The sequence below is a fragment of the Xylocopa sonorina genome, chromosome 6 (genome assembly GCF_050948175.1).
Source record: "Xylocopa sonorina isolate GNS202 chromosome 6, iyXylSono1_principal, whole genome shotgun sequence".
Lineage (NCBI taxonomy): Eukaryota > Metazoa > Arthropoda > Insecta > Hymenoptera > Apidae > Xylocopa > Xylocopa sonorina.
In genome coordinates this window covers 3,591,271-3,618,007 of record NC_135198.1, presented here as the reverse complement: position 1 = coordinate 3,618,007, position 26,737 = coordinate 3,591,271, and the positions used below count along the sequence as shown (strand labels likewise).

The window sequence follows — 26,737 nt, the reverse complement described above, 5'->3', positions numbered from 1 at the left end:
CAGTCACTTGACTTCGAATCACTCCACGTAATTTAAAATCATTTTATCAAGGCGAATCTGAATTTCGAAGATTGAAATTACAGCTGCAAGAAATTGATACTTGAAAACAGATCGCTTAAGATATTTGCAAAACTTTAAAACAGAAAAACTTGAAGCCATGTGGAGAAATTTTGCAGCACAATAATTAAAAAACAACAAATGTTAATTCTGAGTTTTCTTCGTTTAAGACGACCTACTACTTGAAAATAAAAAGGCGCAATGTGTCAATATACTAGAGAATATTGAGAAAACCGTGAGAGCATGCACACAATGGCGGGTGCCCGTTCAGAAGCGACACAAAAATCCAAGACGTAATGCCTGTCGACCGACAAGAGTTTCATTCTCTTCCGTGCTTTACTTTCCTTGATTACATAGCAAGCCCTAGGATCCTTTCAAGTTCTCTGTGTACGTGCTTCCGCTTTCATTTTAAGAAATCGTGACGCGATAGACGACGGAAGACACCCCGTCCTCATAACCTGAACATTGCGAAAGCTAATGGCCACTTTCCCCGTCATTTAGAATTTCTGCAAGATAATTTTAAATACGCCAAGAAGTATCTCGACATTCGATCTTTTAATTACTACACAGAGATATCGTCGCGACGCGTGCAAGAAATAAAATCATTCCCCATCGATTGAATTCACTGAACCAATTACAAAAGATAATATCTTTGTTGCTTCTCAAGGTAGGTGCATCACGGACACCGCGGAAAGAGGCAGATGTTTGCTATTCACGATGCATAAACGACACGCAATTAGCAATTACGCTGTACCGTTCTACGTTAACGATTTATGAGCTGTATTTTACGAGGAAATGCACGTTTAACTAATATTCCTCTACACCAGCGAGTACACGTTTGAACGCTGTACCTGCCGGCGCGCACGTCGCTTGAAATTATGGCGCCGTAATTTCAATAAATATCGGATTCGAAATTATAATTGGTTGTTCACTCGCGATACTTTCTTTCAGTTCCACCTGTTAAGCTGGAACGGACCAACTGCGTGTAATGACTGCGAAAGTATTTGCGGACATCTTCGTACAAATTTTAACGTTTACACGCTGATACGTTTTAGTATATTACATCCTCTGTCCACTCATCTTTTATTACTTTTAATTTCGGAGAGTACGAGAAATGTATGTTCTCTGGTAATAAATGTAACAAGATAAAGAAATTACATATAATGTACCTGAGATAAAATCATACGTCCAAAGGTAAAAGACAAACTATAAAAAATATTAGAATGATTGTACAGTTAAAAAAAAAATTGCACTCTCCCAGTACGTCGCCGCGATTGCAAAATAAAATTTATTGTTACAAAAATGAAAGATGCGGATGCGTACTCCACAAGAATGAAACGAGGCGAGGTGCATGATTTTCTGCTGAATCTTTCAGTACCTATCATACCTCACTTTGCATCCTTTAAGTGGCGTGGCTAAATTGTTTCTTCCCCTTTTACCTTTTGTTTTACATTTCTTCTCGTGTGTTCTTTCAACGAGATATGCCAGGGGCGTGTATGTTTGTTTAGCCCCGTGGTACCCTGTTATTAGGGGCCGGTGCTCCTCGAAAACCGAAGGGCCCACGCTGATATTTGGGGCCCGGCATAGCTGGACGATCGTGCATCCTCCGCCGCCACTCCCCAACCGCGTGACGTTCACCAGGATCCGCGTCTTCCTCGTCTCACGGGTTCCACCGTGCGCAACATCGCAGCGTGACGATAATCGGCCATATCTGCTTAACTAAACTTATAGTATTTGTAATTATGTGCTTGTAATTTGCACTTAACTTAACTTATACTATAACTTAACCAATGATACAATTTACAATTCAACTGGAAGTTTCAAAGCCCTGCAAAGAGTTTAGAAAATTTTAAGTGGCTCTTGTTGACTTACTTGTGAATTTGAAACCGGAATCCATAAAAATTCTTCAAAATTTAACATAGATTATAGAAATTGCAGCATGGATTTTACGAAAGGGATATTAAGAAAGGGAATACGTACATGTATAACATATAAAGATATCTATAACTAAAATCCAACGGCGAGAACCTGAACTTAGCTTAACTTAAACTATAACTTAACTAATTAGAAAATTTACAATCTAATAGAAAGTTTGAAAGTCCTGAAAAGAACTTGGAAAATTTCGACTATATCGCAAACAACTTAAAACTAAGCACGTAGTCCTTAGCTTGATACCGTTTTCAAGAGACCGGTCTTTCGAAAACGTTACCAAGGGCCCAGGCACACTCTGTCGAGATGGCTACACAAGGACCCATCCCTATGTCCCTAATTCCATCCACCCTCCATTACATCTATATGTTTTCGATACAGAAAATACCGAGAACTGACTCTACTTGTGAATTTCAAACGACCAGAATCCATAATATTCAGAATTCAATCTGCCAACACAATCAGATATATGTAACTGATGATGATTCTTCGATTGTCGCAATCTGTAGCAGCCATTTTAATACATTCGAAACCAGCAACTCATCGTTTGCGTCACACGGAATCTCATTCGTATAGCTAGTGACTCGACGAGGTGGATCATATTTCAAAATGGTCGGTCGTCAGCCGCCGAATCAATGGCTCGCGTGCACAGTTCTGTACAAATCGGGATCGTACTAGTAAAATTACGTTTAGTTTTAATTCTAACTATTCTATGCTATATGTTTAACACTAAAAAGGTACGATGAATAGGTAAAACCCTTGAACTTTGTGATACGTCGATAAATTGGGCGATTCGTTTACTTTATACCTTGTCTGTGCTATCATTTTATGGAATTTCATATCGTATGCTTAAGTATACGCGTATTATTGTGCTGTCTATAATTTAGGGAGAAGGAAACATGAAAGTATTACTTAGGCAGACAATTACTGTTCGTACCTGATCTAAAGTTCCAAAGTCCTGCGAAGAGTTTAACAAATTTTAAGTGAATCGCAAATAACTTAAATGTAATACGTAGTCCTTAGCATGATATCGTTTTCGAGAAATTAATTAATTTCTCAAAAACGTTATCAAGTACAGGTCCACCAACGAGGAGGTGACTACGTAAGGACCCATCCCTATGTCCCTAATCCCATCCACCCACCATTACATCTATGCGTTCTCGGTACAGAAGGTACCGAGGACTGACTCTACTTGTGAATTTCAAACGACCGGAATCCATAATACATTCTCCAAAATCTAACACAGATTTTAGAAATTGCAGTATGGACTTTTGCGAAAGGGATAACGAAGAATGCCACTGTCTTACCAGAAGTGAAATTTGTAAAATGACTCTACTAACATCTTAGAAAAATTCAAGTGTTTCACAAAAGGGGATACGATACGATAAGCTAAATTCTATTCTTCTATTGAGCTATAAATTAATACTAAGGAAATTAAACTCAGATTGAGAAATGAAACAAAGTTGAAGATGAAATAGATAAAATTCGCGACGCGACCGAAACGAACAAGTACCAATAAACCTGCGTTACGTTCTCGCGAGAGCATTCTACCCCGATGGTTCAGCACTAAATCACTAGGTGAACCGTACCCGACGCGAACCGCGAACAAATTATGCCACGTCTTACGTCGAAACAGTTGATACCACGCTCTCCCCAATGGTGAATGCGGCTACCATCGAGATCTCAGCGAGACTTAGCATTAGGACGCATTGCCCACCGACAAGAACGAACTTCGTAGACCGCCCAAGCCGTCTTACAGCAGGTCCGAAGACCCCAGCGACACGGGGTAGGAGCTACTCGGTCCGAACTGCGATGAGCGCGTCCACTGTGCTAAGCCTATACCCTGGTCGAGTACCCAACGGGCGTACCAATCGACCAGGGCTGCGAAATCTCAATGGGCACCGGAAACTCCATCAGTTTGATTGAGTATCGACTATTTCGCTGCGTGGCGATAGAAGATGTAATCTCGAGCGGATAGAAAAAGGAAGAACTGCGTAAAACGATTTCACGCAGCAGAAAATAAGAATGCTCAAGGGAGTATGTAACGCATTTTCATCAGTACTGACTAAACGCGAACCGATTTATACTAGAACAATGTGTTCTGTTATAATAAACGAGCGGTAGCGGATTAATAGAAATGGCTCTCTCACTTCGGGTAAGAAAATGGATTCCTTTACAATTCTGTTACAATTGAGTTACAATTAAATTATTATTATTAATTAGTTAAGTCTAAGTGCTTATAACTAAAAACGCACGCATCCCACAGCGATCCAACGGAGATTCAGCTGTGATCCAGCATCGAATGTGGAAAGGAAGTGTAGAAGTGAAGGGAGGAATGTAGGAAGTGAAGTGAAGAAGGAACGCAATGGATTTCGAACCATCGAATGACGAGAACAACTTCGGAGAAAATACGATAAATTTTAAGATTCTCCTATTAGTTTTTCTTGATTATAATTTGAGACAATCTGTTCACGTGAACCAGTTGAAAAGAATTTTGGAAAAAGTGAAACTCCAACGTTGTATTCACCGGAAATACTATTTTCTCATTTATTATTTCTTATTTTTTATTTTTCTTTTGCAAATATAAAGAGAATAATGATACTGCTTTACGATCACAGAATACAAAATCGTTGATCAACCCCACGATGATTTCAAGCGAGTTTTGGCCCACGTAGAAACTTAGAAACGCAGAAATTAAAATAAAGTAAAGATTAAGTTGATTTCCAGTCATCAAACAATACTTCGTCGAGAACAAACACCGCAGAGAAATAGAAAAATAACTACAGATTCTGCAGGATTGTTTTAAACGCCCCTAATTCCGACCAATGTTGTTTATACAAAAATAAATGAGAATAATACCACTGAATTGATTAACGTTGATCATAATTATGTTGGACTGAGATAAATTATGGAAGTCAGGACAGAAGGGATTCAGGTTACACAGTTATAAAATTATATTATGTGAATATACAAATATGTTCCTTAAAATTAACTTAAATTATTTGCAATCCAATTTAAAGTTTCAAAGTCCTGAAAAGGACTTTAGAGATATAAATTGTACTGCAAAAGACTCGATACTAAAAGTACCAGTGATTAAATTATTCTAATTTACTACAAAGTTAATAAAATAATAGATAATGAAATAAATAAATGAAATAATAAATGAAATAATGATAGTAAGTCTATGAAATATTTATACATGACAGAATTTGTAAATCGTAATCTTTTAACTGATTCTGATACTTTTAGTATCGAGTTTACAATTATACTTATATCTACGCGCGTAGTCCTTAGCTTGATACCGTTTTCGAGAGACCGGTCTCTGGAAAACGGTACCAAGGGCCCAGGTCCACCAACGTGGAGGTGACTACGCAGGGACCCATCCCTAGTTCCCTAATCCCATCCACCCTCCATTACATCTATGTGTTCTCGGCACAGAAGGTACCGAGGACTGACTCTACTTTAATAATTTAAACGTGGCATCCATAATACATTTTCTAAAATCTACAAATGATTTTCAGAAACTGCAGTACGGACTTTGGAAGAGGGATAACAAGAAATGCCATTATTTAACCAGAAGTGAAATTTTTAAAGTGACTCTACTAACACTTTAGCTAAATTAAAGTGTTCTATGGTACGATATTTAAGACGATAACTTAGTGGAAATGGAAACAAAATTAAGTTAAGTTAAAGTTAAGAAAAGAAATTAATTTCAACTAAGAATTGAGATAAAATTCGTAACGCGATCAAAACGAACAAGTACCGATAAACCTGCGTTAAATTCTCGCGAGAGGATTCTAACCCGATGGTCCAATACTAGTCACTAGGTGAACCATACCCGACGCGAATCGCGAGCAAATTAAGTTTATGCCACGTCTTACGTCGAAACAGCTGATACCACGCTCTCCCCAATGGTGAATGCGGCTACCATCAAGATCTCAGCGAGACTTAGCATTAGGACGCATTGCCCAACGACAAGAACGAACTTCGTAGACCGCCCCAAGTCGTCTTACAGCAGGTCCGAAGACCCCAGCGACACGGGGTAGGAGCTACTCGGAACGAACCCGCGTGAGCGCGTCCAATGTACTAAGCCTATACCCAAGTCGAGTACCCAACGGGCGTACCAATCGACCAGGGCTGCAAAATCTCAATGGGCTCCGAAAACCACATCAGTTTGATTGAGTATCGACTATTTCGCTGCGTGGAAATGGAAGACTAAATCTCGAACGAATAGAAAAGAAAAGAAAAGAAAAATACGTGAAGCGATTTCACATAACAGAAACTTAGAATACTCAAGGGAGAATGTAACGCATGTCTATCGGTACTGACTACACGCGATTGTAGAATGGCTATTTCTCACTTCGGATAAGAAAATGGATTTCTTTACAACTTTGATACAATTGACTTACAATTAAATTACTTAAATTTAAGTGCTTATAACTAAGGACGCACGCATCCCACGGCGATCCAACGGTGACCCAACGGTGATCCAGCGTCGAACGTAGAAACTGAAATGAAGAAGGAACGAAATGGATTTCGAACCATCAAATGACGAGAGAAACATAACATTCACGTGAAACAGTTGGAAAGAATCTTGGAAAAGGTGGAACTCCAACGCCGTATTCACCAGAAATACCATTTTCTCGTTTACAAATGAAAAGAGAATAATGAAACTGCTTTACAGAACAACCCCCCGTCGAGAACAAACACCACAGAGAGAAAAATAATGAAAATGATACTCAATGAACTGATTAACGACGACCATAATTATACTCGATTGAGATAAATTAGGGAAGAGAGGATAGGAGGGATTCAGGTTACACAATTATAAAATTATATTATGTGAATGTACAAATATGTTGGTTAAAATTAACTTATACTATTTGCAATCCAACTTAAAGTTTCAAAGTCCTGAAAAGGACTTGAAAGATTTAAATTGTACTACAAAAGACTCGATACTAAAAGTACCAGTGATTAGATTATTCTAATCTACTGCAAAATTAATAAAATAATAGTTGGATAATAAAATAAATCAATGAAATAACGAAAGTAAATCTATGAACTCTTTACGCAAGACAGAAGTTATAAATCGTAATCTTTTAACTGATTCTGGTACTTTCAGTATCGAGTTTACAATTAAACTTATGTCTACGTGCGTAGCCCTTAGCTTGATACCGTTTTCGAGAGACCGGTCTCTCGAAAACGTTACCAAGGGCCCAGGTCCACCCCGTGGAGGTGACTACGCAGGGACCCAATAATGGAACTTTAATTCCAGTATAGTTCAACACCGATTTAATTTTACAAAATTGAATAAACCATTTTAAGGTATCTATTTAGAATAAGATGTACTTGAAATTAATGATAGCAAAGTTCTAGATATTGAAATTGTAATATTTAGAATTTGAAATGATTAAAATTTATTGTTAATTGTTAGGTATAATAGCCCCCACGACATTTATCTCTTAGAATTGTATTTACATCCAACACTAACTAGTTAAATCTTAAAATTGTTCACTCACCAATCACCAGTCCTACTGCCCCAGGCGCCTCCACCACATGCTCCTTCACCCCTGGTTCGTCCACCAGAAGCGTCTCCACCCTTGGCCTTTTCCATCAGAAGCGCCTCCACCGTTAACTTGTCCACCAGAAGCGCCTCCACCCTTGGCTTGTCCACCAGAAGCGCCTCCACCCTTGGCTTGTCCACCAGAAGCGCCTCCACCATTGGCTTGTCCACCAGAAGCGCCTCCACCATTGGCTTGTCCACCAGAAGCGCCTCCACCATTGGCTTGTCCACCAGAAGCGCCTTTACCCTTGGCTTGTCCACGAGAAGCGCCTCCACCCTTGGCTTGTCCACCAGAAGCGCCTCCACCCTTGGCTTGCCCACCAGAAGCGCCTTTATCCTTGGCTTGTCCACGAGAAGCGCCTCCACCCTTCGCTTGTCCACCAGAAGCGCCTCCACCCTTGGCTTGCCCACCAGAAGCACCTCCACCTTTGGCTTGTCCACCAGAAGCGCCTCCACCGTTAACTTGTCCACCAGAAGCGCCTCCACCGTTAACTTGTCCACTAGAAGCGCCTCCACCCTTGGCTTGTCTACCAGAAGCGCCTCCACCCTTGACTTGTCCATCAGAAGCGCCTCCACCCTTGGCTTATCCTTCAGAAGCGCCTCCACCCTTGGCTTGTCCACCAGAAGCTCCTCCACCCTTGGCTTGTCCACCAGAAGCGCCTCCACCCTTGGCTTGTCCACCAGAAGCGCCTCTACCCTTGGCTTGTCCACCAGAAGCACCTCCACCTTTGGCTTGTCCACCAGAAGCGCCTCCACCCTTGGCTTGTCTACCAGAAGCGCCTCCACCCTTGACTTGTCCACCAGAAGCGCCTCCACCCTTGGCTTGTCCACCAGAAGCGTCTCCACCAGTAACTCCTTCACGTTTCGTCACAGACCCACCATCCAACCATAGACCCTTGTGTCTTGACGTTCGGGCACCCAAAGAACTTGTGCTGGGGATTGCACGACCTTTTATACCCTCTCCCAATCTGTGTCTCCCCCCCCCCCCCCCCCTCCTTCATCCGTTTACGCAATCACATTATTATACTATAATAGTTCACAATTGATTAACATTGATGTATCTTTTTTAAATTTATGCTCTTAGCAATTTACTGGAATAGTATATATATTATATACAATTATTCATATATTTTACATATATTGAAGTTACATATATACTATTCCAAATAATATTCTAATTAAAACTCATCTCTAGAATCTTAATCTCATCCACCTTTTATTACATCTATGTATTCTTTATGTGTTCTCATAAGCTATCGTTAAGATATTTTGAGTGGTCCTCCACCACCGTGAAGATTAGCAATCGCAGAATGGTCTTCCACCATCCAGAAGATCAGAAATTGCAACATCGTCCTCCATCATCAGTCAACATCATTCACCATCGCGAATATCAGCAATCGCAGAATGATCTTCCGCCATCAGTTAAGGTCCTCCACCATTGTGAAGATCAGCAGTCGCTGCATGGTTGTCCAATTACCCCATGCATTTATGGGGTAAATACATGCACTTAGCTATATATCTTAGTAGTATATAAAATTCTACATAATTTTTATGTAATTTAAATGGACATATATGCTCTTGTAACGTAATTATTCGTCGAAAACGATCGAATTATGAGTAATTACCGAGTTTCCTTTAAACGAAAAATTGCTGCTTGACTTAATTATTGTTAAAATTAAGTAAATATCTTTTATATATCGTACTAAATTGTTTCAAATATTGTAAATGTTAAAATAAGAAAGGAAACCTTGAAAGCTACCTGAATTTATAATTTTTCCGCAAATTATTCAACATTTCTTTCCGAAAAGTATGAAAGTAAAAATTGTACGTACGTATACATATGTATATATATGCTCTTGTTAAACTATACATTGTATAATACATAATGTTTCGTCTTTTATGGTTAAAATTATTGGAATCTTGCTGTATTATTACATATTGTTTTACATATCGTATAATCGATTATTTTTCTTCTTGAAAGAAAAATAATTATATTTTGTTTATTTGCAATAGTCATTATGATAGCCATAATAGATTAGACATTTTCGATTAATCACGATCAAACTTTCAAAGCTCTTGTAGACTATATCAAACTTTCGTACCGATAGCTTCTCTTTTTCATCTTTCCCCAATTTCGACGTTTTCAAGTGAGATTAAACATATTAGAGTAGTTAAATAGTTAATAAAGTGCGAAAATATAGCTTCCAGAACGCGTTGTAATAGGTTATGATAATAAATTTCCATCGAGAATCTGAGAAATGTATGTTGAAATATTCCTTCCTTCCGATAGGTGATTTTCGCCTCGAAAAAGGAAGATTTATTGCAATGATTTCGTTTTTACGACAAGAATTCGAGCATTTCAGTACATAATGTACTGCAATATTCGCAATTAACACCATATAGTTAAAATTTCTTCCTTTTGATAGTTGTATTTTCCCTCGAAAGAGATTTATTGTAATAAATACCTTCCTATGACAAGAATTGGAGTATTTCAGTACATAATGTATTGCAATATTTGCAATTAACGCTATAAAGATAATAAAATAATATGTAGCGGAAAATATTATACATGTTATACGTGTTCTAAACGTGTTTTACACGTATAATATATATAATATTTTTCTGTGCAAATCATTTAGCACAATATGTACCATAACACAATAGTGTGCACTTTTCTTAGAAAAATACGCACGAGAATTTTCTTGGAACTCGTATTTTCGAGACATGTCTTTCGTAGTAGATTTTATTTCAATTAGCTGATTTGTTTATAGTTGAAGCAGATAGCGAAATACCAAGGCCACAAAATGAAACGTAGAAACGTAGTTGAGAAACTACGTTCGAGCGTCTTCGTCCTCGTTCGAACGTTTTCGCGCTCGTTCGGTCGCTTCCGGGGCGCGCGTCGAGTGGCACTTGCAATCAGTTCGCGTCGTCCTCTACTGGCAGTAAGATGTATGTCGTTCGCTGCTGTCGATATAACATTTCTACGCACGTTTCTACATTCGAGGTACGTTTATACGCTTGCTTATCAACTGCGTAGTATTCTCAGTTATAATTTATTATACTTTTGTTCTATTACTATCGTTATTTAATCATTAGATACTCGATTAACTATTTATTGAACATTATCATTACAAATATGAACAAATCTTTGAATTTTCTTTTTGCTTTTCTTATTATTGTGTCTTTCATTGTTCATAGTTGTCCATAGACTTTGTTTAAATTTTGAAAATATGATTTATGAACTCGTTTACTATAAATCCTTAATATAACTGATATTACCTTTGTATATTTATTCTAATTGTTTTGTTTTGTTCTGTTTTAGATTTTTAAACAGTTATGTCTTTCAAGGGATGGATATAATGAGCAACGAACATTATTATTATTATTGAAAAGGGTGTGATGCACAGACTGTAAGAACTTGATGAAAACGTATGGTATAAATTTATATTACCTTATTATTGATCATACGGTAACATCTTATATATAATTGATTATGAACACATGATGTATGTAACAAGTAATGAGTTATTTGTTTAGTAATTATTCTCACAAGCAATTTTGAATATTTATAGCATATAATATAGCCCACTAATTAAGAATATTGAATATGCTTCAAATTCTGATACCAAATGATCATAATTGATTTTTTATGGATCAATCACGAATTCTTAATGTGTTCATAAATAATTTATAATATTTGGATATATTTTACAATATATCAAAACTTTAATTCAAATTATTTATATATACATATATACATGCATAGTTGAATAATTTAAAAGGGAAGCAATATTTTTTTGAACAAACGCTCGATCAGGAAAAGATGAAGAATAATACGACAGTAAATTGTGTGTTATCTTTATTTACCCTTTGTTCCCCCATGTACAATGTTTTTCTTCCAGAATATTTTGGTGACCGCGCGCAATGCGGTCGATAGAGTCAGTGTTTGTTGCGATAAATAGTTTTAGTATTTTTTAGAGCACAGTTGCTCTAATTATAATTAAATTTTTTTTTAATATTCATACGCGGAAGAGTAGAGTCAGTGTTTGCTTCGTATAAATGGCAATAGTATTGTAGTCTTTTATTTATTTTTTTTATTCCTAATTTTTTTTTTAATATATACTGCTTCGGTACTAGAATCAAATTGTCTACCTAACTGATCTAGTTGCGCTTCAAAAGCCAAAAATGTAAGTATCTTTCGTACTTTAGTTACAGTTTTAAATTTGATAGACTTTTAATCTTCTTTATTGTAATCAATCACAAAATTAATTACAATAAAGTAAATTAATAATCAAAAATATTAACAAGATGTTTAAAAGGCTAAATTGTAATAATGTGGTTTCTGTTTAAGCTTTTCAGTTGTTTCTACCATGGATTTATCTACCTCTTCCACCCTGACGACAACGTTCATGATGTCTTCCTAGAGGTAAGCAACATTTCTTAATACTTTTTCTTAACTGATTCATTGTGTGGTAACATGAATTTTAATTCATAATATGACTTTCTTTAGGCATTTGTCATACCTTTGAAGACTTCACTGAAGCAGTAGCAGCAGCAGCAATTCCTCCAGACATCAGTAACATTCCCGATGACTTCCTCCAAACATCAGCAGCATCTCCGATGACTTCTTCTGTACACATGCGGTCGGTGAGTCGCATGCCTTTAAGTTCCTCTGGTCACTCAATCATGCCGTAGGACGAAAGGTCCAAATCAGCATGAGTGACTGGTTGTAATTACGTAGAATTTCTTTAATGAGCATAGTGACCATGGATATAAACTTATATCCATGAGTGGTAACATTTATATTGTGTGTGTTATTTATTAGAGCAGGCTAAGTTTTCTTGCACTTCGCGTTTTTAAATGTCATAATATAATAGTAGAAATACTGATAATTATTAAATAATTAAATACAAGTACTATAATACTTATAATTCATCCACACATAATAAGTATATTTAGAAAGTTTAAAAGGAAGTAGTATATTAGACACAAATATGTATAAAAGTGAAATATTCTTATGAATTTTAACAATCATATACATGTATGAATATGTATAGATACAATTTATTTTTATGAACAAATACGTAATATATATTACAAGTGCTTTGTTGTAACAGTGCATAGTGGTGAAGTCGGATACCCTCCGACTTTGTTTCTGCAATAATTATAATCATTGTGTAGTAGTGTTGGTGTGGATGCTGCAAATTGAATGTATAAAATAAATCATATGTATGATAAATATCACATATATGGAATATATTGTGAATATATAGTATAGCTTTCGTTGTAATAGAAGTTTATTTGCCTGATTGTCGAAACTATGTCATATTACATGTGCAAGAAGACATTTTGCGACGAGTAAATTTTGAAATCAAAGCATCGAGCTTGAATATTATTTTAATATTTTAGAATGATTGCTTTGATGACGAGATCGCTCGAAATTAGTACATTTCTTGTAAAATTTAATTCAATTCGATAGTTATATTACATTGAATACTGATCGAGAAAATGATAGAGACGCTTACCAATTCCTTCTGTCATTATAATGTACGGAATGTAAAATAATTGATTTTAAATTTAATTTTAATTTCGAATTTAACTTTGATTTTAAATTTAATTGTAATTTGAAGTTTAACTTTAACTTTAAATTTACTGTTAATTTAAAATTTAACTTGAATTTGAAATATAACTTTGAATTTAAATTTAATTATTCTTGACAATAAATAAATGAACTTTAGTTCATTGTTGAGTAGCGTGGTGTTACCATTATAGCGTCCCAGTATTGGCCTCTATCCCGTTGCGTAAGGCCCTTGGTTATTCCAAAAGGCAGACGGGGTAGTCCGTCACCCCCACCGAGGGCATCGGTAGTGGTGGACTGCGTACTTAGATTACTGCACTGGGTTCACTGCCGGCTGATTGGGCGTATCCCAATCCCTGCCTCAAGGAGAGGTCGTGCCTGGGTGTCACCGTAGGCACCTGGTCACGTTAAACATTTCGCGGACGTGAAAATACGTCAACTGGTACTGGTGGCTGTAGTAGTAACCTCTTATGGGGTTGCTTTGATTCTTTTTGAGATCAGATTGAGGGAGGGTTCGCTTCGAATGAAGGGATACATCTCAAATGGTGTCGATCATTTTTAAGGGTAAAGAATTTTTCACTTTGTTCGCGACGCGCCGCGTCTTTAACTCTATTCTATACATTATAATATTATAATGAATTGTCAAGCTTCTTTCTCATTTATCGATCAGTATTTAATAATTGATAGTTAGTTACTCCACTGCATAGAGAATTTCTAGTTTCGTGTACTGTTAGCTTGTTAGTTGTCGCTATAGCGTCCCAGTACGGGCGCCCTTCCCCGTCCGTAAGGCCCTCGGCTATTCCGAAGGGCAGACGGGTTAGCCCGCCACCCTTACCAAGGGTATTGGTAGCTTCGAATCTCGCTTAGGGGTTCGCGGCGCGCTAATTGAGCGTATCTCAATTCCTGCCTCGAGGGAGGCCGTGTCTGGAATGTTACTCGATGACGTTCTGGTCACGCTAACCATTTTCGCGGACGCGAAAATGCGTCAACCACGCTGGTGGCTATAGCGCTTGAAGTCGTTTGTTAAATTGTTAAAGCTCTATGCAGCGTAATAACTATCAATGAATAACTTTTCACAAAGCACTAATCAGTGTATTTAGATCAGGATTTTCAGGTTTAACCCCTTCCGTGTTCATTGCCAGGACCCCATTCACGTGCCCAGGTGCTGCTTGGGTGGGGAAAAGGCGATGGGTACGATGATTGTATAATAACTAATAAAATGTTTCTTTTGCGGTTGACGTGCTAGTGTATCGTGCACGACGTATCTTCCACGTTGTGTGTGTGTGGTTAGGCCGTGGAAGTGCGTCGTTTCCATAGAAACAATTAACTATTACTTATAAATGGTACCAAATTTATTTTGAATCACGACAGAGATACCAATTGCAATAAAATTTTTGTCACTAATAGAATTTCTGTGTTTTACAAAAAAATACAGATTTGTTGGACGTTTAAAATTTCCCATAAAATATTGAAATGTAGATATAAACGCTTTACAGACGTTTTACGCAATGGTCGCTAGTTTCGTCAGCCGATTACAGCACTGGTACGTACCATTAGAGTATGCGAGGTTGTGTGCCAAGCTCGGGTGTCGGAGGCGTCCCGGGGCGTCCTCTCTAGTGTAGGATTTTTGCGCCCGAGTGTTTGAATGAGAAATTTCCGGGGCTTGAACGAATGTGTTGGCGTGAATCTTTTGCTATTTTAAATATAGAGTTAGGTAGGTAGGTAGTTTATTTTTGGTATGTTTGTCTGTTAATAATAAGTAGGTAGGGCCGGGCAGGTTGACCACAGTCACCGATCGGGCAGGCGCGCTTTTTCTCGCGTGGTTCAACCTGTTTCAGGGAATCAGATTTGAATGATCGACGGTATAGCTGGCGCGAACAGGGGATGCTGTTTGCCACTGGCTTTACTCGATCCATCATTCGAATCGACCCGCGGTCGCGGTCGCGATTTGACGAAACGAACGTTTCTTTCTGCTCGAGGTTTGGCACGTTTGTACGAGCGACGATTCTTTGCAATCGTTGCTTGTCTGCGTGCGTTGAGAACTTTCGCGATTTATATTTTTATTTCACCTTTGTATGTTACTTTTTGGTTTGCGCTCAGGAAATCTCGAGCTTAGATGTAAGTTTCAGGATTCTGGGCTTTATGTCCGAAGAAAGAAGAGGCTATATGCTGAAGAGGCCCGGAGAAGAGGGCAACTACTAATGACTATGCATTCAGAGGCAGGCAACCCCTCTCGATGCAAAGTCATTGCTTGTTACCACTTTGTCACTATGCTCATATTTGTGTAGTAATAGTTGTATATTCTAGGTAAACCGTGGTTTCAATTGTAGCGTTGCGTATAACTAATTACGGTTCCATTTAGAGTTGCGTATAAATCCGTATCGCGATTTTTCTTAGCGTTACGATTAACTCCAGGTCGCGATTTTTGTTAGAGTTGCGATTATTTCCAGATCGCGATTGTTATTAGAGTTGCGATTAACTCCAGGTCGCGATTTTTATTAGAGTTGTGTATTAATTAGTATATCGCGCTTTGAATTAGAGTTGCGTAAAAATGATAATCGTGATTGCTCTTTTAGCGTTGCGAATCATGAGATCGCGATTGTTTGCTGTACTTATAATTATTGTTTGCTAATATTTGTTTCGCGAATAAGATTAAATTGTATTCACTTTTTTAATATGTAGTTTGTACTTTTCAATTAGTTTTATAGTTCAGTCTTTAATTCCATTTAGTGTTGCGATAATGAATGATCGTGGTTCTCACGATAGTGTTGCGACAAATGATATGCCCAATTCTTCCACTTATTTTGTGGAAACATCATCACCACCGTAGCCAATGGTCATACGTCGCACCAGGGTGCGATATCGCATCTATAAAATCTTTCATGGAAGCCATGGAAGTGCTGCATTTATCCAGATCTGCCTTTATGCAGATCACTGTTTAAAAATCTCTTTTATTAGTGTTGCGTAGTTAAATGATGGGTGTATAAATTAGGATTGCGAATTAAGTAAAGCGCCCTGAGGTGGCTGCTCGCGCATTGCTTTTTCCTGATACACCCCGCGAATTAGTATTGCGAATTATAAAGAGTGCCACGATATGGCTGTTGTCGCGATTAATTTTACTAATTTCTATTTCAATATATTATTATTGCAAGTATATTGAAACATTTACCGCGATTAATTTTGAAGTATTCTTTGTTTGACGTTATAATAAACTGATGACACGGAAAAGAAAGAATACTTCATTAATGATATTTAATAACGATAGTAATGAGAGACGACGAAATGCTTTCATCTCTTCAATTTTCTATTCCATATCTCTACTGATCGAGCGTTTGTTATAAAATATTGCAATATGATATAGTTATTTTCTAGGGATAGATACTCTCTGGTTTTTATAACCCTTCATTTAATGGTGATTCATGATTGATATGTAAACATTCCATTGTGTGTTTTGTGAATGCATAAGCATTAAAAATCGCAAAGTACATTAGAATACAGATTTCCTGTAAAATCAAAGTTAGTGTAGTTTAATAATACTTTTAAAAAATATTATTAAATTGCTAATATTTTACATTTGAAACGATATTTTGCAAGCGTATCGAAATTTAATTAATTTGATGAAAAGTAATAAGAAATGATTGTTTTTATTACATGTTACATACATCATTTTTATGACGCTCTTTCGATAAAATTATGTTTTTCTATATCTGATTTATGCTGTTTGTTCGTCAAATTTTTGTAGAGTGTTACTAATTCATTATATAAGTTTTTGTTGCAGATTATAGTTTTACAGAGATGAGGTCCATCTGATCGAAATAATATAACATCATATGAAGTGATGCTACGAGGACGATGGTATAATCATATATGTATAATACTAATTGATATGATTAATTATTACTTGTATCTGAATGGTACTTATATTTCCAATTACGCTTATATTTTTGTATATCATTTTTTATTTTTGTATGTACATATATATGTATATGAGTGTTTCTATTCTTGGATATATATTTTTGTGAATTTGTTAATCTGTATGTAACTATTTTGCTTGTTGTATATTTCTGTTCTAGATATTGCAGTGTTTCCAGTTTTATTTTAGGTGTTCCAGTGTTTCCAGTGCTGTTTTAAATGTTCCAGTGCTTTTAATTCTATTGTCTTTTATCGTTACTCGTATGTTGTCTCGCATCTTGTAAATTCGATCGTTTCTGTTCATCTGTGCAAAATCTTCTATTATATTCTTCCTTCGTCGCTTCAGAGCTTCTCCTCTGTGGTTTGCTTTTGCAAACACTTCGAGTTCATGAATACAAAGTACTTCATGTATTGTGTTCTCTTTGGTCTTTTTATACGTAGAGTGAAACATATTCAGAGCTATTGATAGGTAGGAATCACTTCTTTTAAGTTGATATATATTCCTAGTTAGGTTGATTGGTTTGAAAATAAAATCAATTATTGGCTAGGCAGGGTATTTGTGCTTCCTTTCATTTGTAACAATCGTTTCTCGCGAAAACTCTTCATGAAACTCCTTCCACTGTGCGTTTGCATAGGGATCAAACATCGAACTCGTTGCAAATGTACATTGAAAGGTGATTTTATTCAATAATATCTTGTATAAATAAGGAGGGTGGATGGGACGCGGTTAGGGTGGGTCTCCATTCGCAGCAACCTCCACGTGGTGAGACCCGGGTTCTACTTATTTAATATATAATTATTAATTGCATCATGTAGCGATACGATACAATTAAAAATTATTGAATAAATAATTAGAAGCCAATGGCTGCCATAGGTTAGTTTTATTTAAATTGATGTGGAATAGTTTTAATAATTAATAAATTGATTTAGAATAGTTTCAATTAAATTGATTTAATTGCATCGATAGATAGAAGAAATATTATATTATAACTATTTACTATACACAACTTAAGTTTTATTTTCATTTATTGTACATTTTGCTAGTTGTAGTGTAATCTCTTGTTTATTTTATTCTATAGTGTTATTGTAATTTCTTGTATATTTCAATAGTTTTAATGTTTATTGTATATTTCTGTAGTTTTACTGTAATTTATTGTACATCTCATTAGTTTTGATATTTCAGCGGAGTGTTGACACTAATTACCGACATTGTTTCAATGCTTCTCCGAAAGATGGCGGTAGTTCTTCACTAGTTTACTTCGCTGTCGATAATTGTGTGCGACCAGTTTGAGCATTTTTTGCAGAGATGGCGCCAGGGGTTCTAAAGTAGGGTCAGTAGCAACTGTCTCACTCTTTCTTATAGCTTCTGTAATACATCTTTCTCTCTCTTACCTTTAAAGCGGGAAATATACAATGACAATAAAAGTAGCGAAATATACAAGAGATTACAATAAAACTACTGAAATATACTAGAAGTTACAGTGAAACTAGTAAAACGAACAAAAAATAGAATGAAATTAATAAATATACATTAAATTACAATAAAACTAAGGAAATATACAAGAAATTATAATAATATTAGTAAAATGTACAATAAATTTCACTGTATGTAGAAATGTCATTAATTAATCGGAGATTGAGAGCATTTAAAAATGTGGAATTCATTAGGGATTGCAATAATATTAAATTCGTAACAAAGTATTAATTGAATTTATTTCATCGATCATTACATATAGCTAATTTACGTACATACATTTGAACACATTGAAATTTGGGAAAAACAGAAGATTGTAAATTCAATCGTATTACTTCCATAAATATTGAATGGTATTTTCTAATTCGATGTTCTTTCTTGTTCGTGAAATAATGTGTATACAATCATAAAATACTAATATCAAAATTATTAATATATATGCTGATGAAGTGGATAGCTATTTATTATTCTTAAAATATCTATCCTGTTTTCATCAACAAAATCTTATGCATCCCCATAATTTTTCCATTTCAATTTTATTCGAGACTACAAATTTTTTTGAATATAAAATTAAAGACTGCACTCACAAGCTTTCATCTAAATTATCTCTGCATTAAAACTGAACGTTTGAAAACAGCACAGTTATTTTAGGCAGCAAAGAATCATATTTATTAGGAACAATACTATCAATTTCAATTTGTATATCCTACTTAGTACGAATCCTATTTTAAAGTAATGTCATACGGTAAACTTTGATAGCGAATGTTATATCTCTAACACTTAACATGATAAATTTTGTACTTAAATAAATTAGGTATATGCATTTGTATATTTTTGCTCTAACAAAAATATATCAACTACAGCAACGCTTAAATCTCATTACGCGCTGCACTTTTGATTTTAATATTTCATCTAAGTCATTTCACTCTTCTTTTCCACGATATGATATTTTTCTCTTTTCTGCACATATCTATTTGTAACAGATTACCAGATATGTTTGCTTCGTGCTTTATGACGCACGTATAATTTATAGCGAAACATTGTTGCCGAGTAGATCAATTGTTTTTACCTACATCCTAACACACTTGCGATCTACCTCTGCCAAATATATATCCTTGCGCAAAGTATCACGCAATTTGAACGCAATTAAGCAGTCTAACATTCTCTTTTTATTTACATAAATCGAAAATGCGCATCGAATAGAATATTTCTACGTGACGAAAAAAAATTCCCTCGACTTTAGAGCTGGATAAACTCGTTGCCGGGCTGTTGCAATGCATCGAACGCTTCTAGACAGAAATTTAAATAGACGTGCACGTATTAGACGAAGTAACTCGTGTATTCGTGCGGCATGACGCCTCTTCTTGGATAAAAAGTATGGCTCGTCGAGTATTCCAGCAGATTTGTAATCGAGCTCATGTATATGTCGGCGAACCTGAACAACCTCCTCGAAAAATACGTGGGATTGTGATACGTTCTAAACACAGAGCCAAATTGTTTGTTAAATACTCGTTTTATGTCGTTCCTTAATTGGTCTCGTTCCTTGATCCACTCGTTCAACACGCTTTGTACGTCTGGTCCTTCGTAATCCTGATGCTCCTCGATCAGCCCCGTCAACATTTGCAACCAATTCGCATTCTCTTTGAATTTCGGATTGTTCAGTGTTGTAATCTCGTGCTGTAATATGGAATTACTCTATTAGATGGTTCGTTATAAAAAAAAACAGCTGCATAGTACAGTAAATCCTTCTGCAATGTAATTAATTCGTGTCCTATCGAAATTATGAGGATTATCCAAGTTCCTCAAGTCATGGTCTGTAGAAATCGTTTTACAAGATGGCAATCGCCATTGTTACGTGTATTATATCGCGTTACAAAAAGGTTGAATCTAGTTAATTTATCGTTACACAATAATGGAAAAAATTGCCAAAATTTTTAAATTTAATTTCGAATGGCGTAAATCGCAGACTCACTGTTAATTCTTTAATTATGGCGCCGGTTCGCCAACCGTGTTCTAAGGTAACGTCCGCTAGATCGCTGTAAGGGTGATCTCCGAAATACAGTACTTGATGTCCTCGCCAACCGGTCATGTCTTGCAGTTGTTTGACCGTGCCCTAATTCACAGATTAATGTCAATCGAAAACGTTCAGGTTAATCGTTCGAGTAAAATGTCTCTCGTTTATACGTACCTCAAGGTAGACAACCCCTTTCTCAAGTTTTGTTACACGATCCCACAATTGAGTTTTGTGAACTTCGTCGTAGATTCTGAGCGGTCGTGTCTCTTCAGTGAAAAATTTTGGTTTCCTCGCCTGCACTATCACCACGTCGAAGTAATCCTTCCAATTATCGCCCACCAGAAATTTCATACCGATATCGCTGTAAAATTATATCTTAAATTAGCTGAGAAATAAATTATATCGCTGAGAAATTATATCTTATATTATATCGCATAATTATATCTTATATTGCGTACGATTAGCACTGAAACTACCAAGCTCTCAGTTCTAATAATTTTGCAGACTATTTTTGAATGTAGATTTAAGATTGCAGTGACATTGTCGATACTTACACGAAATGAAAAGGGCTATTCGTTACCAGAAACATTTTTTTATTAGCTTTCTTGAGTCGATCGAAGAATCTCTTCAAATCTTTGTTCTGTTCCAAATACTCGGACACGTTCTCCACTACCATACCATGCATGATTGGATGGCAGCTCTGCATAGAGTTCTAAAAACGAATCGATTCGTTGTTTACGTTAAAAAAGCGTAATAAAATTTCGTATGCATTCTTCGCGAGGTTCGCTCGTTCTACCTTTACGTCGCGAAAGAGTATTTCGGGATGATAGTCGATGTGGTTCCTGAGGAAGTATTCCGTGACGTTACAAAGGAGACCCATTTCCGGCACGGAGAACAAATCAGCCAGCTGAACCATTTTCGTTCTGTGCAGTGCATCCTGAAAGAGTATCCGTTTTTCATTGGACGATAAAACATCGTTGTGTCCGACAGAGGTAGACGAGGGTGGATAGAAAAGTTCTCGTGGCTTAATAAGGGAAGAACCGGAAGTGGTCGTCTTTAATTTTATATAACAGACCTTTGTACAAATTTTTTTACGACATACGTTAACGATGAAACAATTTCTCTTTTACTCATTCGTACGTAAACGTAAAAAACGATACAAACATGTCGTGAGAAAAATATAACGCATTTGTAACAATTATGAATAATAATATTCCAACACTGATGACATTTTATGCAAGCAATCATTGAGCAACATCGCGTACAAACTATGAATGAAACTATAAACAAAAAGGAAAAATTGTTAACGAATCAAGATTGGATTCCAAGAACTACAAGTTACTCGATGCGCAGTTATCTTAATTTCATAATAAATAGTCTCGCGAACTCTGTGGATGTTTACATTTCTTTTCTATATTTCATTTCCTGCACGTTTCATACAGTTTATATACTTGTCGAGTAACAACGTTCAATGTTTGATACGTATCACCAGAAAGCTGCTACCAGCTCCGTAAATGTACGTTCGAATCGAAGACGACTGGCTGAAGCGCGTTATTTGCGCGGCGTGTCTGACCATGATCTTCTCGAGCGGCTTGATCTACTTACACGCTCGCCAGTCACGAAACGCTGTGCACCAGTAACGCACAAATGGTCACGTACATATTTTTTAAAGAGCCACCAGCAAACCGGCTACGGATATCTTTTGATTTCCATCGAAGCCAGGGAACAATTCGATCCATCCTCGAGGAATAATTAACGACACCGGTACTCACTTTCTATAGTTTACGTTGGACAAATCCGTCATGAAATACACATACACGTCGGTGCATGCAAACAGAGAAGAGACGTTTAAACAGTTTCGAGTTGTCACGGTTTTCGATTCTCGTTCGATACATATCGCATGCACGTTAAACATTATTGTTAATTAGCATTTCTACGTTATCTCTTCAAGACGTTTCGTAATCTAACATATGTAAGCATGCCTGGAGATTACCACGCGATAGAAAACATAGAAACAAGAAACGTTTCACTTAATTCTTATCATTGCAAACTTTCAACAGATTTTGAACAATTGTACACATTTTACTGCTGTTTATTTTTCGAAGAACGTAGAAAGGGAAACGAGATCAGGTTAACGGTGTTGGTACATACGTATTACCAGCGTTAATAAAACAATAATTTCAGTTAGTAATGTTATTCTGGTTAATCGCACTCCATTGTGAGTTCGCTTCACGTGACTATAAAAATTATTCGTAAGCGGGTGTATCACATGTGTCCTGTTCATTTGAATATATTTCTGTATAGCAAATAGGAGAGAAAATAGAAGTTCTGAATTAATTATCAATAAAAGGTTGACTGTGCGAAGCTAGAAAAAAAAAAACGTGCAATAATATAAAAGTACGTCAATTAACATTCCAATTTATTACTTAAAATTTTATTTCTTTTATCAGTAAATCCTATTCTCAATCACGTGAGAAACCTCACGTGAAATTGATACCGTAATACGAAGCGACATTGGCAGATCTTGTTTACTTTTCTTTCTTACAAATCTTGTCATCTGAATTCATTTTTCTACAAACGTTTCAAACGAGACTAAAAATGGAACTGCTCGAATTAATACGAAGGGATCGTTGATTAAAAATTACGTAATCTGGTTCGATAACGTTCACCCTCTTTCTCAAGACTGGTTTACACGGTACTTCGCGTAAATCGAGGGACGGTTCTTACTTACGTGCGAATGTTTATGGGGCGCCTCGACGTAAGCGATCGGTATTATCCGGTTTTTGTAGAGCCTAAGGACCTCGTCGTCGGGTACCGGATGCAAACCGCGGTAAACGGTGCCAAATTGAATTTGCAAGAAGCTGTCGAGTTTGAGGAGCAGACCCTTTTCGATGTCGTAATGAAGGCCGCGCACCGCGAAATCCTTCTTGTACTCGAGGTTAGCGATTCCCTCGGGGTACTGCACAACCGATTAAACGAGTTTTGCGTCAAGCTCCAATTGAAATTCCCCCCAGTTCGCCCGTAATTGTCGCTTGACTCCCGAGAAAACCTCGCTGACGAGACGAGACGAGCGAGTCGTGAAGTTTTCGTACTCGCCCACGAATTTGTTGTCTCGATCAGTAAGAAAGTTTCTCCAGTTGACGCACACGTATAAATTATCCACGGAAAGTATCGAAGCGCTTATCAATTTCATGAAATGATCAATTCTAAATTTAATTCTACTTTCATGCCAATCGCAATATAAATTTTAGTATCTCTCTGATTTCTAGCAACTTGATTTGAAATTTGTCAGTTTCGAGTAGTTGCAGTTTTTTGCAGTTTCAATATTATACGACGTATATCGATTAAACAGTTTGGTCGAATCGAGTGTTTCGCGTTCGAAGAGTTTCTTTGCGTTAACCGACAGACACGATGAAATTCGTTTAACCCAAATCCGTGGCTACGTACCTTATACCTCTGGATGAGCATGTCGCGGCCCAGGTTGTAAAGCAGGTAATCCATGGACGGCTTGTAACAAGCCAGTGTGTAATCGTAATCGAATCCGTACACCTGGACTTCCCTCAGGTCGAGTTCATTGCAGGCGAACACACCTTTCGGGTTCACGTCCAGGGGGAGTTTCTTGGCTGAACAAAAAGCGTCGTTCGTTCGTTAATATCTTGGCAAGTGTGATGAATTTGTGAACAGTAACTGAACAGAATTGAACTATTTCATGTAAACATTTTGCGGGACAAGTTGTTAATAAATGATCGTGAAATAAGTATTAAACAGTAGTGAATAACGCTACAGTTTTCTCTTCGCATGCTTTTAAACTTGATCAATGTCAATGTCGTACTCTACGATCGAGGCATTTCTGCTTCTTGCATAATCTATGAAGCTTAGTCAGCAGCAAACTATGAAGTTAATAAACCTGATCGTAAACATATGCATATACGATATTAATAATATAAGGTAAAAAGGCGTTTAAAATTCTGCTAATTCATATACTGTTCAATATGCCTACTTTTTTTTAATCATTCGACGCATCAAGTATAGAGTACTTTAAGGAATAGACTGGCGTCACGTGTTCTGATTAATCTTTCGCGTTACTTCATAATCAGAAAATTGTGATATACATCGTGAGCACAGAAAATAGAATGTAAATCAACACGCGCGTGTCTTCACGCAACTTTCTACGAGGGTTTTCCTGCCACACAGCAGGATAACGCGCAGGATTATTTACTCAGCGACTTCGACTCGATAAAAGTCCGTGCTCTCGTTTTGTTCCGCAGATGCTCGATACGAGGCATGCTTTTCACCGTCCTAGATTTTTCTGCCCGTCCGTTCGGTTCGTCTCGCTCATCTGCTCTCTCATTAATTAGCTCTAGATATACATTTCCGATACACGAGACGATCCGTCGATTGTCTTCATCGTATCGACGAATCGAACGACGCATCGAACGACGCTCGAGCATCGTCGACGTTCGCCGTTCGAATTCGAAGCCCAGCCCTATCGTATCGCTAGCTGCATCGCCATAAATATCCCCGTCGAGGTTCATAAATCATGACGATTAACCGTTCTGTGTAACGAGAACTCTTAATAGACACGCGACGCATCGTGGCGGAGGTTTTGGAAATCCGCCAGAAGCGACGGACGAACGAGCGTCGTTTCTGGTCCCACGGAACGGACGCGCGTGCAAATAACATCGACGCGCTCGTTCTCCACGAGCCTCTAACTCCACTGTTCAAGATTAAGCGTAAATCGAACGCTTCCTGAAAATAGTAGGGGGGATTCATTGACACGTCGATTAGAATTTCCGCGCGGACAGAGACACGGTTATCAAGGTCTCCGCTGCTGTACTCATCGATTCGAAATATTGGAGAGGGACGCGCACGCGCCAACGTCCGTATGGGCTTCGCTGGCGAACGAAAGCAAAATGGCCGCGGCCAACGGTGGATACTCACACTCGTACTTCTCCCGCATCTTCTGGTAGTTCTCGAGCATGACCCTGCGCGGCATTTCGCCGTGGTTGAGGGCACGATCGCCGACGGACCGTTTCGACGCGACATGCCCGGTGGCAGCGCGGAACAGTCGCGACGACAGGACACTATCCACGAGGTGAGGCGATGCTGCAGCGACGGCGAGGGTCCTCGTGTGCAGCATCACGGACAATTGCCGGGTACACGCAGCTACGGTCACGGTGCGCGATTGGCGCTTCACCAAGGCGGGAGATTCGAACCGGTGCGCCGACTGCCGTGCTCTCGATGCTACGGCGTGACTAACCAGCTGTTCGTCCGCGTGTTGTCCCCTGCTGATGTTACTTAATTCTAATCAAAACTCCCGACCATTCCAGCAAGAAGATTATAACGTTCCTCGACTTCACCCCTCTCTCCCACCGCTCCTTCTCTTTCTCCCTCTCTCTCCTTCGTTATCGCTATTTCTCTCGTCAACCGTACATGTCCTTGCCCGTTAATACCCGCTATTTATACTCTGCCTCCCGGTGTCAGCGCGCTTTATAAGCGTCGAACAGTGCCGAGTTCGCCGCGACTTCTCGAAGCACGACAAGTGCGCGCACGCAACACGTCCGACAGACTATCGCTGGCCGTGTGCTCGCCTCCGCCTCGCGTCGCCGTTGGGGGATGAAGGGACCGTTTAAGGTCGCCGTTCAATCACGTTAACCTAACGATACGTACGCGCGGGCCAGCTGTGTCGCGCCAGCGGGGAAAGCGGTAATACCTGAAAGACGGAAATAGACGGAAACTATTGGTATGTGCGCCACGTGGTACCGTGCCAACCACAGCACCACCTCGCCAGTTTAGAATTCCGTTGGTTCGTGGTCAGGTGGAAACGGGTAAACAATCGACGAGTTGCGTACGGGTTACCCGGTTCATCGAGTTCCACTGGGTATGCCTCGTGTTCCTCGGCTGGTATTGTTTCGCGATCGAGGCATCGATTGTCGATGGGTTCATAAATATTCATTGTAACGAGAAGTGTGTCGAGTGGAAACGAACGCGACGTGTCGCAACGGTTTTATAGTTGATCGATTCTTGAGAAGCATCCCGATGTATGCATCGTTAATTCGAAAAACATCGTAACCTTGAGCGAGGCGTGATTCATGGCGTTAAGTGTCACGAGATGAGAAAAGAGGTTGACGAACGCGTCTGTGATACGTATCTACGTTTTGTCGTCGAGACAATTGTAATTCACGTTCACGAGGGTAATCTGACACGGCA

The 26,737-nt window shown here is 38.0% G+C and overlaps 2 protein-coding genes across 3 annotated transcripts in view; one reads left to right on the top strand and one right to left on the bottom strand.

Annotated features, from left to right (window-relative positions):
- Rpl8 (ribosomal protein L8) overlaps window positions 1-26,737 on the top strand; it is a 309,715-nt gene that overhangs the window by 23,348 nt on the left and 259,630 nt on the right. The window lies entirely within an intron of this gene.
- Nt5c (5' nucleotidase C) lies at window positions 18,727-25,901 on the bottom strand. Of its 2 annotated transcripts, XM_076896396.1 has the most exons (8): window positions 25,469-25,901; window positions 23,975-24,150; window positions 23,259-23,486; window positions 21,324-21,464; window positions 21,082-21,239; window positions 20,702-20,888; window positions 20,486-20,626; window positions 18,727-20,190 (listed from the first exon to the last, which is right to left on the bottom strand). In XM_076896396.1, exons 1-8 carry the CDS (start codon window positions 25,665-25,667, stop codon window positions 19,834-19,836), a joined length of 1,587 nt encoding a protein of 528 aa, XP_076752511.1. In that variant the 5' UTR covers window positions 25,668-25,901; the 3' UTR covers window positions 18,727-19,833. The 2 variants fall into 2 exon arrangements, with proteins under 2 accessions (XP_076752511.1, XP_076752512.1); XM_076896397.1 differs by lacking the exon at window positions 23,259-23,486.